The sequence below is a fragment of the Gymnoscopelus microlampas genome (genome assembly GCF_963454915.1).
Source record: "Gymnoscopelus microlampas genome assembly, chromosome: 12".
In the NCBI taxonomy this organism is placed as follows: domain Eukaryota; kingdom Metazoa; phylum Chordata; class Actinopteri; order Myctophiformes; family Myctophidae; genus Gymnoscopelus; species Gymnoscopelus microlampas.
Genome location: NC_139949.1, coordinates 39,075,908 through 39,090,440, shown reverse-complemented (window position 1 = coordinate 39,090,440; position 14,533 = coordinate 39,075,908). Strand labels below are relative to the sequence as shown.

Sequence of the window (14,533 nt, the reverse complement as noted above, 5' to 3'; positions counted from 1 at the left end):
CTAAACACACTGAAATCCAGAATGTTCATTTAACGGCGAGATAAATCAGCACTATGGATTTTTGCTATGAAGTAGGATTCTAAAACTTTTCTTGAGAACTGTTCCAGTACCAATCAACCCTTCACCATCACAGAGACGATTTAGGAAAATAATAAACATAATGCTGCACCCTGTAATTTCAAACAAACAGCATGAATAAGGTGCTTAAATTAGTTGTTCTCAATAGGGTCCAGGGACCCCGGACCCCACGTTTGAAGGAGTTCGAAATTGACCCTTACAGGTCTGTAACTCCGAGTATAAAATGGAACCAAATGGATCCAATGAAGTCCTTGAAATTAAAAAGTCTGAGGACCACTGGCTTAAGTGGATGGAAAGGTCTTATGCTTATAAGTTTTTAAGTCCTCCCCATTTCACAACTTTTAGACTTCAAAGACATTGCTTGATACACAATGACCACAGTGGGAAGAAGTCAGATCTGCCGTGGTTGGATTGGTTTGTTGCTTTTGGTACTTTTAACTTCCACATACATCCCAGTAACATCTGATTAAGAATGGAAATGAAACAGGTGTGCTTTGGACAAATTTTATGCTTGGCATTAATACAAAAGATTAAACTATTTACAGTATACTATTACAATGCATAAGGTAAGAGAATAGCTGTTTAGTGCCACATTTTTCCACGGAATAAATGAAAGAGATCCACATGGCAGTTTAAAAAAGCAAAGTAAAAATATCTATTAAAAAAATATTTATATGGCAATTTAACAGCAACATTTGACAAAATAATTATTCCAAACACGTTCTAGGTGCCTGAAAATAACTACAATTCTAAATGTAGCGCAATATAAAATAAAATAAAATCATTAATAAAACTACAGTAGCTATAATATTTGTTATGTGTTACTGCAGGTACATGATACATTAATCGAGATGAGAGAATTGTAACTAGAATTGTAACCGTGTCTAGCACCGGTGTAGTGGTTAATGTGTTCCCCTGTGCAGTCTCATCTTCAGCATTCCTACTGTCTGACTGTCTTAATGAAGAAAAACATAGTACAGCAGAATAAAGGTGCGGCAAACAATAGATAAAGAACAAACATGTGTACATTGCAAGTGCAAGAGGTTGGCATGAATAATGCCTAGAATTCAAGAAATAATTTGGTCCTCATAGCTTTTTAAGCTTATATCATTTGTACATTTCCTGTCACCTAAAACTCTGAACTAGAAAAACTAATATAAAAACTGTAAACAGAGATGATCCCATCACCAGTTAAATTTGATCTGCATAGACTGTAAAATAAATGACACTGTGAAAGTAAAATATGTACATGTTTGATGGGTAATAGGGCTGCACGGTTAATCATGTAATATAACAAATACTAATGACACAATCTAGCAAATTCACAATTTTCCATGTTTCAAAAAAATATTCAAGATGTTGGGTAACACTTGCTATGCATCCCATGTCTAATGCATTAGAAAAATATGTATAATGCATTATAATCTGCTTATAACACGGTATAATTGGTTGTAAGAACTCATGAATACTCAAGGCTTTACAAAAATAAACACATTATAAAGCATTTTAAGGACAAGTATTATAATACTTCATAATTGCTGGAAAGGATCATGTATCATAATTGTAGTAATACATAATATAATAAGTAATGCATTAGAATAACGTATAATGCATTATAGTCACTGATCACTATAAATCATTGGATGCGTAGAAAGTGTTACTAAAAAGTCTGCCAGTGCCCAGCAATAATTGTATTATAACACTTTACTTTATAAGTAGTTATAAAAGGCTTTATAATTACTTATAATCTCATTATGAGTACTTATGAATGCTTATAACTGTAATTCTACAGTGACGCACATTACAATGCATTTATACTTGACCTTATAAGTAATTTAAAAAATCTTTATAATGTGTTATAATTATTGTTATAAAGAAGTATGCGTATTTATGATTTCTTATAAATAAAATTATACCTTAATATAAGCAGATTATAATACGTTATATGTATGTTTATAATGCATTATAGACATGGGATGCAAAGCAAGTGTTAACAGATGTTGAAATACAGTAAGATTCAAAAAGTGCAGTAAAATCAAAATTGTTCCCCAAATCACAGTTGATCCAAATAGTCATGGCTAATATTCATGATCACAAAATTCAGCTAAACAATCAGATATTTTAGCCATGACTGCGTAGCCCTAGTGCAAACTGCAAAGCTTTCAGTTGGCAATAAAACACCAACAGACACCTTTATTGCACTCAACAGTGTGGACACATGTCAAGTATTAGCATTAGTCATTTAGTGCTAATGCACGTTTAGGCCCTGAGAATAACTCTTGTTTTTGTGCTTCAAGGGCCTCAATCAAAACACATAGACCTAGACTTATTCAAAATGCTTCCTTTGCTTATAGCTGTAAAGTGAATAACCTAGACCGGTAATAGTAAAAAATAAATAATTACATGAATGAAAAAATAATAATAATAAATACAACTGCCAGCTGCAAACATAAATGTAAAGTAGTTTTCAGTGTCTTTGGACAGGAACAAAGAGTCTCTGAAACAGTGCTTGAGTCTGGTGCAATCTGTATGTGCAGCCTCTGTTTTGATCATGGTACCAATGGTACTTGTTGTGTGAGAGGATGCTGTACTTACTACTGTAGCACAGAACAAAAGAGACTAGGTTCCATGGAGATGTCAATGCTCCTGGTTTTAAGGCATCAGAGTTGATAGCTTTAGATATTCACTGGCGAGAAGTCCTGGGACAATGAAGGAGAGAACAGCCGAAAGTCAACATTGATCAAGCCACTGATGTTCACACTTGTTAAGTGTGTCAAATATCAGGCGATATTTCAAAACCATCGATGATTTTGTCCTAAAGAATTGTAGCATTAAGGGTTTAAGATTGTATTATATTATACTTTTTGACAAGTGATGTAGGTACATTTATTCCAATCGTGGATATCTACATTTAGAGTGATTGGATACATTTTTTACAGTACATTACTTACCTATTTTTCCACTTTGACAGAGACTATCTGTCCTCCATCTGCAAGGCAAAAATTTGAAGAGCCAGTTTCAGAAACTAGTATAGGATTATTTAAAAAAAAGACAGGTCAGAAATACACACAGAAATATCTTGTTAGAAGGGGATTATCTGCTACACACGCATGTAGACTTCCGGCTACTGTATGCCCTTCAACTTTCTTGATCATTTTATGCCCTTCACATTGCTATTACACATTGTTATTCAACATTTACTGTATTTAGTTTTTGTACTGTAGATCATAACTCAAGTACAATAATAATAATAATAAAAAAAACAGCAAATGTTGTCTGCATATTTTGTCTGTCACAAGCAAGCACTGTGTTTTATGCCTTGTTGCAGATTAAAGGGAAACACTTGAAAAAAAAAATCAAACTGTCAAATGGGATCAAGGACTCACCAGCTGTATCCACACCGTTCTGCTGGATGATAGCATTAGCTCGCTCTGGGTCAATATGCACCAATCGGGTGACGAAGGAATGTCCATCGCCCAGACTGGCAAATCATCAGGGACAAACAAAAATGGTTGTAGAATATGTCAGGAATGAAGGGAATTCAAGAGTTAAAAATAAGTCTGAGTGACTTACATATCTTTGTCGTGGGGACAGAAACCTTATATCTCCATATTTTCAATGTTTTCCCGTAACTTTCGTACTTAAAAGTATCTAAATTAGCCGATCTACAAGCTCAACGCACCTCCATCATGAGCTTGTGCATCGAATGTTTTTGCTATTATAGAAAGATGTTTAGAGTTAAAGTGTTTAAGTCTATAGTGGGTTTTACAAATATTGAACCAATGAAAAGTATTAACAAGAGCTTTCGACTAAATAATAACTACATTGGATCTATTGGAACACAGGTTATTTTTTCCCCTGTTTATAAAAAATAACGTTTTGGATTTACAAGGTTTCTGTCCGACAGCGATCACATCTTGTCATTTAAAAAGAAATCTGTTCACAGTTCCATCACAACACATTAAAAATACCATTAAATGTTTGCATGTGTTGACCCCAAATACTTTTAGTTATCTATAAGTAATTTGCATGCCATAACATCACTGGGGAGAGGAGCACATTCACCTGGATAACACAGGAAAAAACCAAGACAACTTCTGCTCTCCAAACACTTCAGCCACATTTCGGCAAAAGCCTAAATTGAATCCGTTTTTGTCCGGACCGGTCCTGAAGACAGGAGCCCTGAAAGCCTCTGAAAGACAGCATGGAGAGTACACGTCACTTACAGTTTACGTACTTTCATGAATACACACATTCACACTCACAACACATACACCTGACTGTACGAATCTAGAACATTTTGAGACTGACAACTACCCATAGATGGGAGTAAGTCACATGTTTTTCAAGTAACAAGTAAATTCAGTCTTAAGTAACACTTAACTCCCAAATCAAGATGAGAAAAGTAAAAAGTCTATTCCCTAGGTGTAGTGAACAGGTCAAGGCAAGTCTCAAGTCAAATCCCAAGTGCTACACAAGTCATTATTTATTTTGTAATAAGTAAAATGCATTTTTTGACAAATTATGGGTACAAATGGTATTAGACATTCATTTGACGTATACTAATAAAATGTAATTATTACTAATGCATTTCAAGCGTTTTTAAAACTTTAATTATTAACCAAACCAACATGAATGTTTTCTTTTAAGAGCACATTTGTATCTACTGTATTTATTCAAGCCTGAAACCCTCTCATTTCTAGTCCAGCTAAATGTTGCCTCAGGTTGCCCCCTGCTGGCCGCTGCAGATTGTTGTTGTGTGACTGTGAAGGGTACTTCAAAAAAGAATAGCCTAGAGCAGGGGTCTTCAAGGTTTTTCAGGCCAAGGACCCCCTAGCCGAGAGAGAGATGAAGCAGGGACCCCCAATACATATTGTATAAAATTGTGTTGCAGATTAAAGTTTTTCATAGATCGCTTCATAGACCTGTCATCAGGTATGTTGGATTCATGTGTATTTTCAGACATGTAACCACTTAAACCGTCAATATTTAGTCTGCTTCTTTTTCCCTCTACACCAAACCTGTTGGCTGAAAATAGCCGACACAACGCCTTGCGCTGCGAGGCGTTGTGAGCTTGTAGATCGGTTATTTTTGGCTAAGTGGTTTCAAGTGATTAACACATCGGGTGCCGATCACGGTCTGAACCGTGTGTTTACATAGTAGCGCTCTGGTGCCGTTCACGGTCTGGACCGTGAGTTCTGTCTTTTTGTTTTTTTCGTTTTTCTCCGCACGGGCGGGGCTAGAGCAGCCCTGGGAGTACCCATTGTGATCCTAAGAAGGATAGGCCAAATGGATCACCGGAAACAAAAACATGGCTTCCGTCCATTTCCTGTCTATTTCCTTCTTTAAAACGCCTATATCTCCGAATCCGTTTCCTGTGGTGAAAACCGGTCATGCGCGATGTGCGATCCCCCCCCGTTGTAACTCTCGAGTGAAATGTTATGGTTCCAGGCTGTAGCCAGGGTCATCGCTCAACATGAACGGATGCTTTTTTTTACGTGGATTTGCTCGTCGCGGAGTCTACAGATTTAAACAGTAAAGCGCAGTCAATTGGGAGAATGCTGGCACCCAATGTAAGTTGTTATGAAAAAATGCTGGCACCCAACGTAAGTTGTTATGAAAAAATGCTGGCACCCGATGTGTTAATACAGCAGAATTATCCGATGACACAAAGATTTGGTGACCCCTCTGTAGTAACTCTGAGGACCATCCTAGGAAGACCCCTGGCCTAGAGGGCAACTGCACCTACTCCCGCTTTGCATAAAATGTTATTCACCCTGTAACACCTTAAACTACAACACGAGAATTGGCCACCAACACCAAATATGCCGCCAGTATTTGTAGAGGTGGAAATAAGTGAACTCTGCAAAAGATTCAGACTGTCTACCGTTTCAGATTCAGAGTGCAAAAAGGGATTCTGTCAGATGAGTATAATTATCACACCAACCTGCACAAAGTTACTGGTTGAACGGGTATCAGCCTTAATGTACATTAAGTGACAACTTGGTTGAGATGCCATTGCGCAGCTGATGCAATGCATTCTCACACCCAGGTTGTGCTTCGGTGAAAAGTTGGAAAACATCTGACGAAGCGTCAGGCTTTCCTATTGCATGTTGACGAGTATGCAACTCGAACGGCACTTAGTGGGCAGGAATAGACATCACACCACTCGTTTGGAAAGCGCCTCACGCGGTACAAGTCTGCTTCTGATGACACGCCTGCCTCCCATATAATAATAAGCAACTGCAATGCTATTCCGGCCTCCATTATACATATGTGACTTTGTGCATTTGCCTTGGTGTGAATTAATTGTGAAATTAAGCAATACTCACTATAACTGTAGTCTCCAGAGGGTGGCATGAACATGTCCTGTCCTGTTCTGTATCAGTTTCCCATAGCTTCATTTTATTGGCTCAGCAGCAGCTTTTTACGGGAAAAACATGACACCTTCACATGTGTTTCCGGTTCAAATCTGCTGCTGAGCCAATCAAATGGAACTATGAGAAACTGACCTGAAACAGGAAATGTTTATGCCCCCTTCTGGAAAAGGGAACTACAGTTATATACAGATTTAGTTTAGATGTTGTTTTGTTTAATGGATACGGAAAAAGGTTCGAGTCATACTGGTCAAGTCACAAGTCAAAAGTCATAAGTGTTCAATCCAAGTCGAGTGGGAATTCTTTTATGATCCGAGTGTCGAGTGTAAAGTTGGCAAATTGATAACTTAAGTGTGACTTGAGTCGAGGTCATGGTGATTGCAGTCCACACATCTGCAACAACAGTACCTATAGTTGTCCTGTTCTTTCCTATGAGCCATAGATGGTAGCTGAAAAGTGACAGGATGCTGACGAAGAACATGGCCGCCACAAGAAACAAAAATAAGATGTGGAATTTGGCGTGGTTTTCAGGCAGTTGTTGCTGAACAGGGGAAAAAGAAAGAGACAGCAGGTTAACCTTTACATTTTGCAAAAGTTCAGTGCAGACTTTAGTTGAGTCACTGATGGTGGGGATGACCTCCTCATTCCAGATTATATACAAAACTAAGCTGCTTATGTGACAAATACCAAAACACCCAGATAGTGTGGATTTAGACCAACCCGTGCAAGGACTTACACAGAATTTAGTGTACTGTAAACAAAAACACAGTATAAAACATGGTATTCTAAGCAGCAAATTCAATAACACTTCACACTCTCTTGCAGTTGGACAGTGAAGACAAGGGCGTCATTGTCTCAAGAGAAGCCATGTAAGGCCACGTAGAGAGAGAGAGAGAGAGACTTTAGACTCAACATCTGATGTGAACAAATACAATGTACAATTTAGGAATTTAGCAGACACTCTTATCCAGAGTGACTTACAATTGTGAGATCGAAATAAGCAGAGTAAGCATGAACTCTAGTCCATAAACACAGAGTGCAGAGAGCACAGTGTATTGCCTCAAATAAACTAGGACATCAGGTAAACAGTGAACTTAACATCTGTCTAAACAACTTGCTATCGGAAAAACAGTTTGCACATTTGAAACATCCAGGTAGACAATGAACTTTTAATGAACTAATATGCTATCTAAATCTAAGAAACAATGACATGAGAACTAGTGACCAAGATATGTCATAGTAGCCATATCTTGGTTAATTGCTAGCATCAATCGAAAGAAAGGGTGCCAAGAAGGGGTACAGGGAGAGTGAAGTGGTGAGGTGGAGTCTGAAGAGGTGAGTCTTAAGATTAGGGTGGAGAATTGGGAGTGAGTCTGCAGTTCTGACTGCAAAGGGGGGTTTATTCCACAGTTTGGGAGCCAGGAGGGAGAAGAGTCTAGGTTGTGTTGTCCAGGGTGTTTTAGGGAACGCTCATACACTATTCCTGTGTTAGCGGATCTAAGTGAGTGGGAAGGGTTGTAGGGTTGGATCAGGTCTTGAAGGTATAAGGGTGCCACGCCTTTGGTTGCCCTGTCGGCCAACATCAGTGTTTTGTACTCGGTATGGGCAGCAACCGGGAGCCAATGAAGGGAGTGGAAACGGGGGTAGACATGTTAAAATGTTGGCTGGTTGAAGACCAGGTGTGCTGCGGCATTCTGGATCATTTAGAGGGAGATACAGTAGCTCCGAGTTGACTGAGGCCTGGATAAGGAGCTACGCAGACTCCTGGGTGATGATGGGTCTGATTCTTCGGATGTTATAACGTGTAAACCTACAGGAGCAAGTGACTGCTGCAATGTGTGCCATGTAGGACAGGACAACACCCAGGCTCTTGGCAATTGGAACAGAAGCTACCAGGGAGTTGCCTATGGAAATAGTGGGATCCTACATGGGGCACGACTTACCTGGGCAGGAGAGTAGTTCAGTCTTATCTATCAAATAATAATGAGAGTATAATAATATAAGTATAATAATAATAATACTCAAGATACTGATCACATGACACGTGCAACTTTCATTCCCTGCTTGTCTGACCATTCACAGTAAAATCATCAGTGTCAATTTAACTGTGAGAGTACTAACGTACAAATTGCATTTCCTTTGGAATAAAAATAAAATGTAATGTTATACTTACGGTCCAGAATTTCATGAAATACTGGACAACTGTGGCCGAAATGACTGCACAATACAGAGCACCATAGGCCAGGAACAATACAAAGTATTTGTAGTTGGAGAATCCCACACAGTTATTCACCCTGAACAAAAGAAGATGGAAAACAGGAGAGCCAGAGAGTGAGAGAGTGTGTGTGAGTGAGTGAGTGAGTGAGTGAGTGAGTGAGTGAGAGAGAGAGAGAATTCAGTCAAATACCCTAATACTGACAGATTTTTACAGGAGATATCCCTTTGCTAAGAATATCCTATCAAGCCAAATATATTCAAACTAATGGAGTAGAGGCAAAACAATTCTTATGGATGGAATGGGAAGGCAAGCACATATTGAATACATGTAACTTATACAATGGCTACTGCTACGATCAAGTGAGGAATACCATACCAGGGGCAGTGATGGTCCATCTTCAGCACACACCTTTCAGAACATAGTCAAAAGGACAAGAGATGATGAGGGCTTGTTATTACAATCTTATTAGACATCACGGGCAGATGCTCACATGTAAGACAGTAAACACTCACATCTCACAGGTGGAGCAGTGATGGCAGCGGTCTGGTTTGATAACCTGACAGTGGTCACAGTATCGGATAGCTGTTGGAATCAAATGCCACAAATTACATTACAGTATACATTTACATTTCAGATTCCCCAAAATGATTACCAGCTCTCAAGAAAATATCCTTCAGGCACTTTATTATAAGGCTAGCATGCTGCCTGTGCCAACTGAAGTGCCCAAAGGACATTTCCGTGAGTGCTGGTAATCTCTGACAATATTGCAAATTGCCATAAACGTTTCCTTCTTTACTTTGATAACATAGCTTAAATAAGCCGTAAGATGCAGAGTTGTATTATTAAATGGACAGATATGGTGTACATACTACATAGACAAACTACAAACAGTAATCATAGTGCTTATAGTGAGCTAATTTACAACACCCATTCTATTGGCTCACCGCCTCCAGCTGTTTGTGTGAACACTGGCAGTTCCCTGGCCACTCTCTTCAGGATCTCCTGCTGCACCTCAGATCTCTCCTCTTTCTCATACAGTTCCTTCTCCGCTTTGGGCAGACAGAACTGGAGGAGAGAAAAGAGATGCCTCACACGCACATAGGATACGACGTAGCCTTACTTTCCTTTGTGCTACTTAGTGAGAGACTGCCTACTTAGTGTGAGAAAAGGTATGTAGATGGCCTGACGAAAAAAGGCTATACATGTGGAAATGTATATCTATTATTTACACAGCCATCATGAAGTAGAGTGAACTACTCAAATCAATCAATTAAAAATGTTATACAATTGTGAAATATGAATCTGAGCTACGCACACGCACACACACAGCCTACCACTTTGGAGGGGGGAGCTGGTCTGACGTAGATGGTCTTCCAGTAGGACCAAACAAATATGAAGAAGAAGATGTGAAAGATAACCAGGTAGCTGACTGTATGGAGTAAGACAGACACACACATCAGCCACTATGCTCAACTGAGGACAAAAAACCCGCTCAACCTACTCTACGAAAACCTTATTCCTCTTTCACAAACTATTGTAAGAAAAAACACTCAAACTACTGTAGGAGTTCCTGATTGGACCTACTCAACCTATTCCATGATTAGTCAGCTAGAATGACATAGACACAAGGTGAATCTTGAATTACCGCTTTGTAAAGCGGTTGTACATTGAAAAATGAACACTGAGGATTTAACTGTGTAGGATTGTTAGTGGAACAGTTTGTGAGTGTGTGACTGTGTGTGTGTGTGTGTGTGTGTGTTACTTACTTCGTTCGTCATTATTTGGGACTGTAACTGTTTGAGACCAACAAGAAGATATATGGATTAGAGCAAAGTCTGATATATACAAGTGAAACACACATTGTCCATTGGTTCTGCGATGGAGTTTTACTTTAAATCTCTGTGAATCGTTTCCACCCAGTTGTAGCAAGTACACTGAATTTTAAAGTCAGACATATCGGTAGGCGGAGATCTCCGATCGGCTTACTACGCCAGGCTAAACGGTGAGTCCCTCCATTCAAGGGTATAACCGAACCAGGTTCAGTTTTAATAAGTAGGCTACTGTGTACATACACTACATAAGAGTATAACAATTTTAAAATGTATGAAGACACATTAGTCCAGTGGTTAACCCACTAGAAGAACCCAGTTGGACAGTTACAGTCTCCATTTCTCCCCAACAACCCACCTACCCTGTCATGCCACTCCCAAACCCCCCTTCCACATCAGCCCACACCATGCGGCGTGCAGCCTGGCACAGCCAGCGGTGAGCCTCCTATAAGAGAGTGCTTTGTCTACGCAGTAGGGATGTCCCTGCCCTGACCATGGCACTGACTGACTGACCCACTGACTGACCCCCAGGTCTACTTACATGTTGTTCATAGATACAGTATCAGCTCCAGGCTGAGAGGAACCAAAACAATAAGCGATTGTGTGCAGAAAGGCTGAACAAGCAACCTTGTGTAAAAAATATATTACAGACAAATTTAACTCCTAAGAGTGTACAAAAGAAATAAAATGGGGCCCATAATGGTCGGTTCATATAGAAATATGACTTTGCACAAACATAATTATATTGGCATTGTCTGCAATATTGACACATTTCATAGTCACTGTAGTTGACACGTTAACATGAGATGCCAAGAAATGATACAACTGGAATAATTGGAAGTATTGTTTTAGCCATACAGCTGTATGTGTGCGCAGAGAACTTGATTCTGAGATTATGTGTTTATTAGTGTTGCGTTATGCCTGGTTGGACCACTGTTCCATTACAGGTTGACCACTTAGTCAGCATTTACAGCTGATTCAGATGACCTTTTTGTTTCGTTTTGTTGACCAAATTAAAATCACATTGTGAGTTGCCAAACTTTTTACACTTTTAAAAGTGTAGAAATTAATCAATTAATTATAAAAAAATGTTTTTACATATTATATCCACTGGTCAAGATAATGGTACAACTTGAGCGCTCAGTCTCATTCTGCAAAAATCTGATAAAAGTAAATTTGTACACTATTTAGAGTTAAATTAAACTGACGATTTTACTGTATGTGCATTTTTTACCCTTCTATCGTCATTCATATTCCACATTTGTTGTATGAATTATATTTTTATCATTCTATACTATTTTCACAGGAAGACTACCCTCCACACTGTGATCTGTTCACTGGATTCCTCACCGTTGGACTTCCTTGTTATTTTTATAAACTGCAGTTGACTGCAAAGCAACAATCATATCTTAATAAACAGCAGGTTCCTATAGTGCAAAACATTTTCTAAACAACACTTTGCATGTGTTTCTGTGAGACTGAGCAGCTAATTACCAATCTGTCAATATGAAAGTCGAAAATGTATAACTGCACAACATCCATCTTTCAATGAAATAGCTTTTGCGCCCAGTGGAAATAGTGGAAATACTCCACTAAAGTAAAAAATACCTCAAAATTGTACTTAAGTACAGTACTTGAGTACATGTATATATAGTTACTTTACACCACTGATAATGTGAATGGTTTATTATTCGGACAGGTTATGATCGATGTCAGATGAATCTCAGTGATCTGCTGTAACTAATACCAGCTGACCAAAGTTGACAACTAACCTGGAACAGAAAAGAAACGCACCGAAATATAAATGCTACAAAATATAACAATACTTACAGACACACAGTTCCACGACGTACGCATAATAAGACCAGCCGACAACCAAGTTTATAAAGAATACGGGGATCCAATTGAGAGCCCGTTTACAGCCTCTCAGTACGTGCGAGGGCGCCATCTTTAATCCGCCTGTAGCTGGACATTATGTCGTGACGTCAAGAGGCTTTAAAGCGGTGGTTCTCAACCTGTGGGTCGGGGCCAGGGGGGTCCCGTCCCCCCGATGACAGTGATGTGTCTATTTAAGGACTTTTAAGACCTAAAAAAAATAGGAACGAAAAGAAGAAAGACTAATACTGCATCAAAAGTTATCAACAAACTATACTATACTATAAAAACTGGTCAATAATTGGCCAAATTGTCAAATAATATAAGAAAGAGGCACGAATTGAAATTTGCTCACAAGCGCATGAACGCCATGAAGCACCGGGAAGTACCTCTACTTCTCGGATTGGCTCCAATGGAGCAGGCGCACAAGCGTTTCAGACGGTAGAAGCATGCGCAGTAGGGTTTAGAATGTGGAATTGTTGCAATCCCAGATGTGACCACCAGACGACAGCAGCTTCACTGTTCTACCGCGGTTATGGGCTTGCATTGGTCGTGACGTCAGGGGGCTTTAAAGCAGGGGTCTTCAACGTTTTCAGGCCAAGGACCCCTTGGCTGAGAGCGAGATAAAGTAGGGACCCCCATTATATATTGTATAATTTTTTTTTTTTTTCATAGATTGCATAGGCAGCTTCATAGACTTGTTTCACAGCACTATCATGTTGGATTCATGTTAATGTGTATTTCCAGACATTTAACCATGCACTTAAACAATACTTAGTAAACCTGACCTTTCACTCTGTACTTAATCTGCTCTTTTTCCCCCCTACATCAAACCACTTTAGCCAAAAATAGCAGATCTACAAGCGCACAACGCCTCGCGCTGCGAGGCGTTGTGTGCTTGTAGATCTGCTTGGAGACTGGTCAGATGATGAAACGCCCTTACAGTCCATCAGGAGCTGGATACCGCTATCCAGGCCCTGCTTGATCGTCAGAGCAATGAACTTTGGAGCCAAATCAAGAACAAATCCACCAAAGGAAGCATGAGCTCAGTTCGGGGCTCTCCCCAGGCTGGCAGAGGGAGAGTAGCGCCTAGGATTACATAATATTTACAGCATTGGCACTGGGTGATAAAATGGGTAAAAAAATATGGTATAAAAATATAGTAAAAGCCTTGTATCGTACAGTTCGGAAAACATTCTTCCTAGGATCATTCCCTCTGATTATATATTTTGAGTCAAGCGCCTGGTAAACTTGTGTATTTTGACTAATTCTGGGGCCAATCCTTGATATCGAATTAGCTTGTGGAACAGCTGTGCTAAAGGAGAATTAGCTCAGATGGTAGAGCGCTCGCTTTTCATGCGAGAAGTGGCAGGACTGATACCCGCATTCTCATAAAAAGAGTACACTTGATAGATGACTGGTTTTACTTTTCAGTTGAATCAGTCAAAGTGTTAGGATTTAAAGTTCATACTGGAGCCACAAACCACCATGAAACAAGGTTGCAATCAAATATCCAGTCTATTTAGCCGGATACTGATGAATAGTATGACAGTAGGTTTTCATGATGATGCCATGGCTCTAAACAAAGACACAAAGAAACAAATTATAATATCGTGCCAGATAAAAGATAAATATGGCCTTTAAATCATATTATACATTAAGGTAGATAATCAAAATAATAATTGGCCAAGTATTTACTTATATATTATTATATAATATTACATAATATTAAACATCTAAATATCCATATAACTCAAGTTCATCAATTCTTTAATATAATCATATAATCCACATCACTAGACGTAAAACACTGGAACTTACATTATACCAGGTTTAACAGACACATGGCAAACATCAGTACATGGGCAGCACACGGCAAACACACAGGCCGGCAGCATGTGTTTGGAAACAAGGGAGAATGGGAATCCAGTCCTGTTTTATAGTGGGAGGAAGTGAGGTCACCACCACAGGTAGCAGTCTGAATCCCATTGTGGTGTCTCCTTGTGGAGCGGAGGGGAAATGAACCTTGCGGTTACTGACACAAAGACTAGATTATATTTGCAAAGGTGTCAGCGGTGTGCATCTTACCTCAAAGACGCACCAAATTCAGGCCAATTTTAAGCAGGCGCTAAGGTGCCCCTTTGGAAGCTGACTGC

The 14,533-nt window shown here is 39.3% G+C and overlaps 1 protein-coding gene across 2 annotated transcripts; it reads right to left on the bottom strand.

Moving 5' to 3' along the window:
• Positions 1-568: 568 nt before the first annotated feature.
• LOC311056559 (palmitoyltransferase ZDHHC20-A-like) lies at positions 569-12,462 on the bottom strand. 2 transcript variants are annotated; one of them, XR_014601890.1, is made up of 13 exons: positions 12,333-12,462; positions 10,440-10,466; positions 10,008-10,102; positions 9,618-9,738; positions 9,186-9,255; positions 9,049-9,081; positions 8,629-8,749; positions 6,864-6,996; positions 4,144-4,270; positions 3,465-3,559; positions 3,030-3,067; positions 2,214-2,777; positions 569-2,156 (listed from the first exon to the last, which is right to left on the bottom strand). XR_014601890.1 is itself a non-coding variant. In XM_084073270.1 (12 exons), exons 1-11 carry the CDS (start codon positions 12,448-12,450, stop codon positions 3,030-3,032), a joined length of 978 nt encoding a protein of 325 aa, XP_083929396.1. In that variant the 5' UTR covers positions 12,451-12,456; the 3' UTR covers positions 569-2,777. The 2 variants fall into 2 exon arrangements, 1 of the variants encoding a protein (XP_083929396.1); XM_084073270.1 differs by having other exon boundaries at positions 569-2,777; positions 12,333-12,456.
• Positions 12,463-14,533: the final 2,071 nt, after the last annotated feature.

Excerpts from the sequence above, each read along its gene's own strand:
- LOC311056559 (XM_084073270.1), bottom strand. The coding sequence starts at position 12,450 with ATGGCGCCCTCGCACGTACTGAGAGGCTGTAAACGGGCTCTCAATTGG. Across the intron at positions 10,103-10,439 it reads CCCAAATAATGACGAACGAA|TCAGCTACCTGGTTATCTTT; the intron begins GTAAGTAACACA and ends TACTCCATACAG. Across the intron at positions 9,256-9,617 it reads CACACAAACAGCTGGAGGCG|CTATCCGATACTGTGACCAC; the intron begins GTGAGCCAATAG and ends TGATTCCAACAG.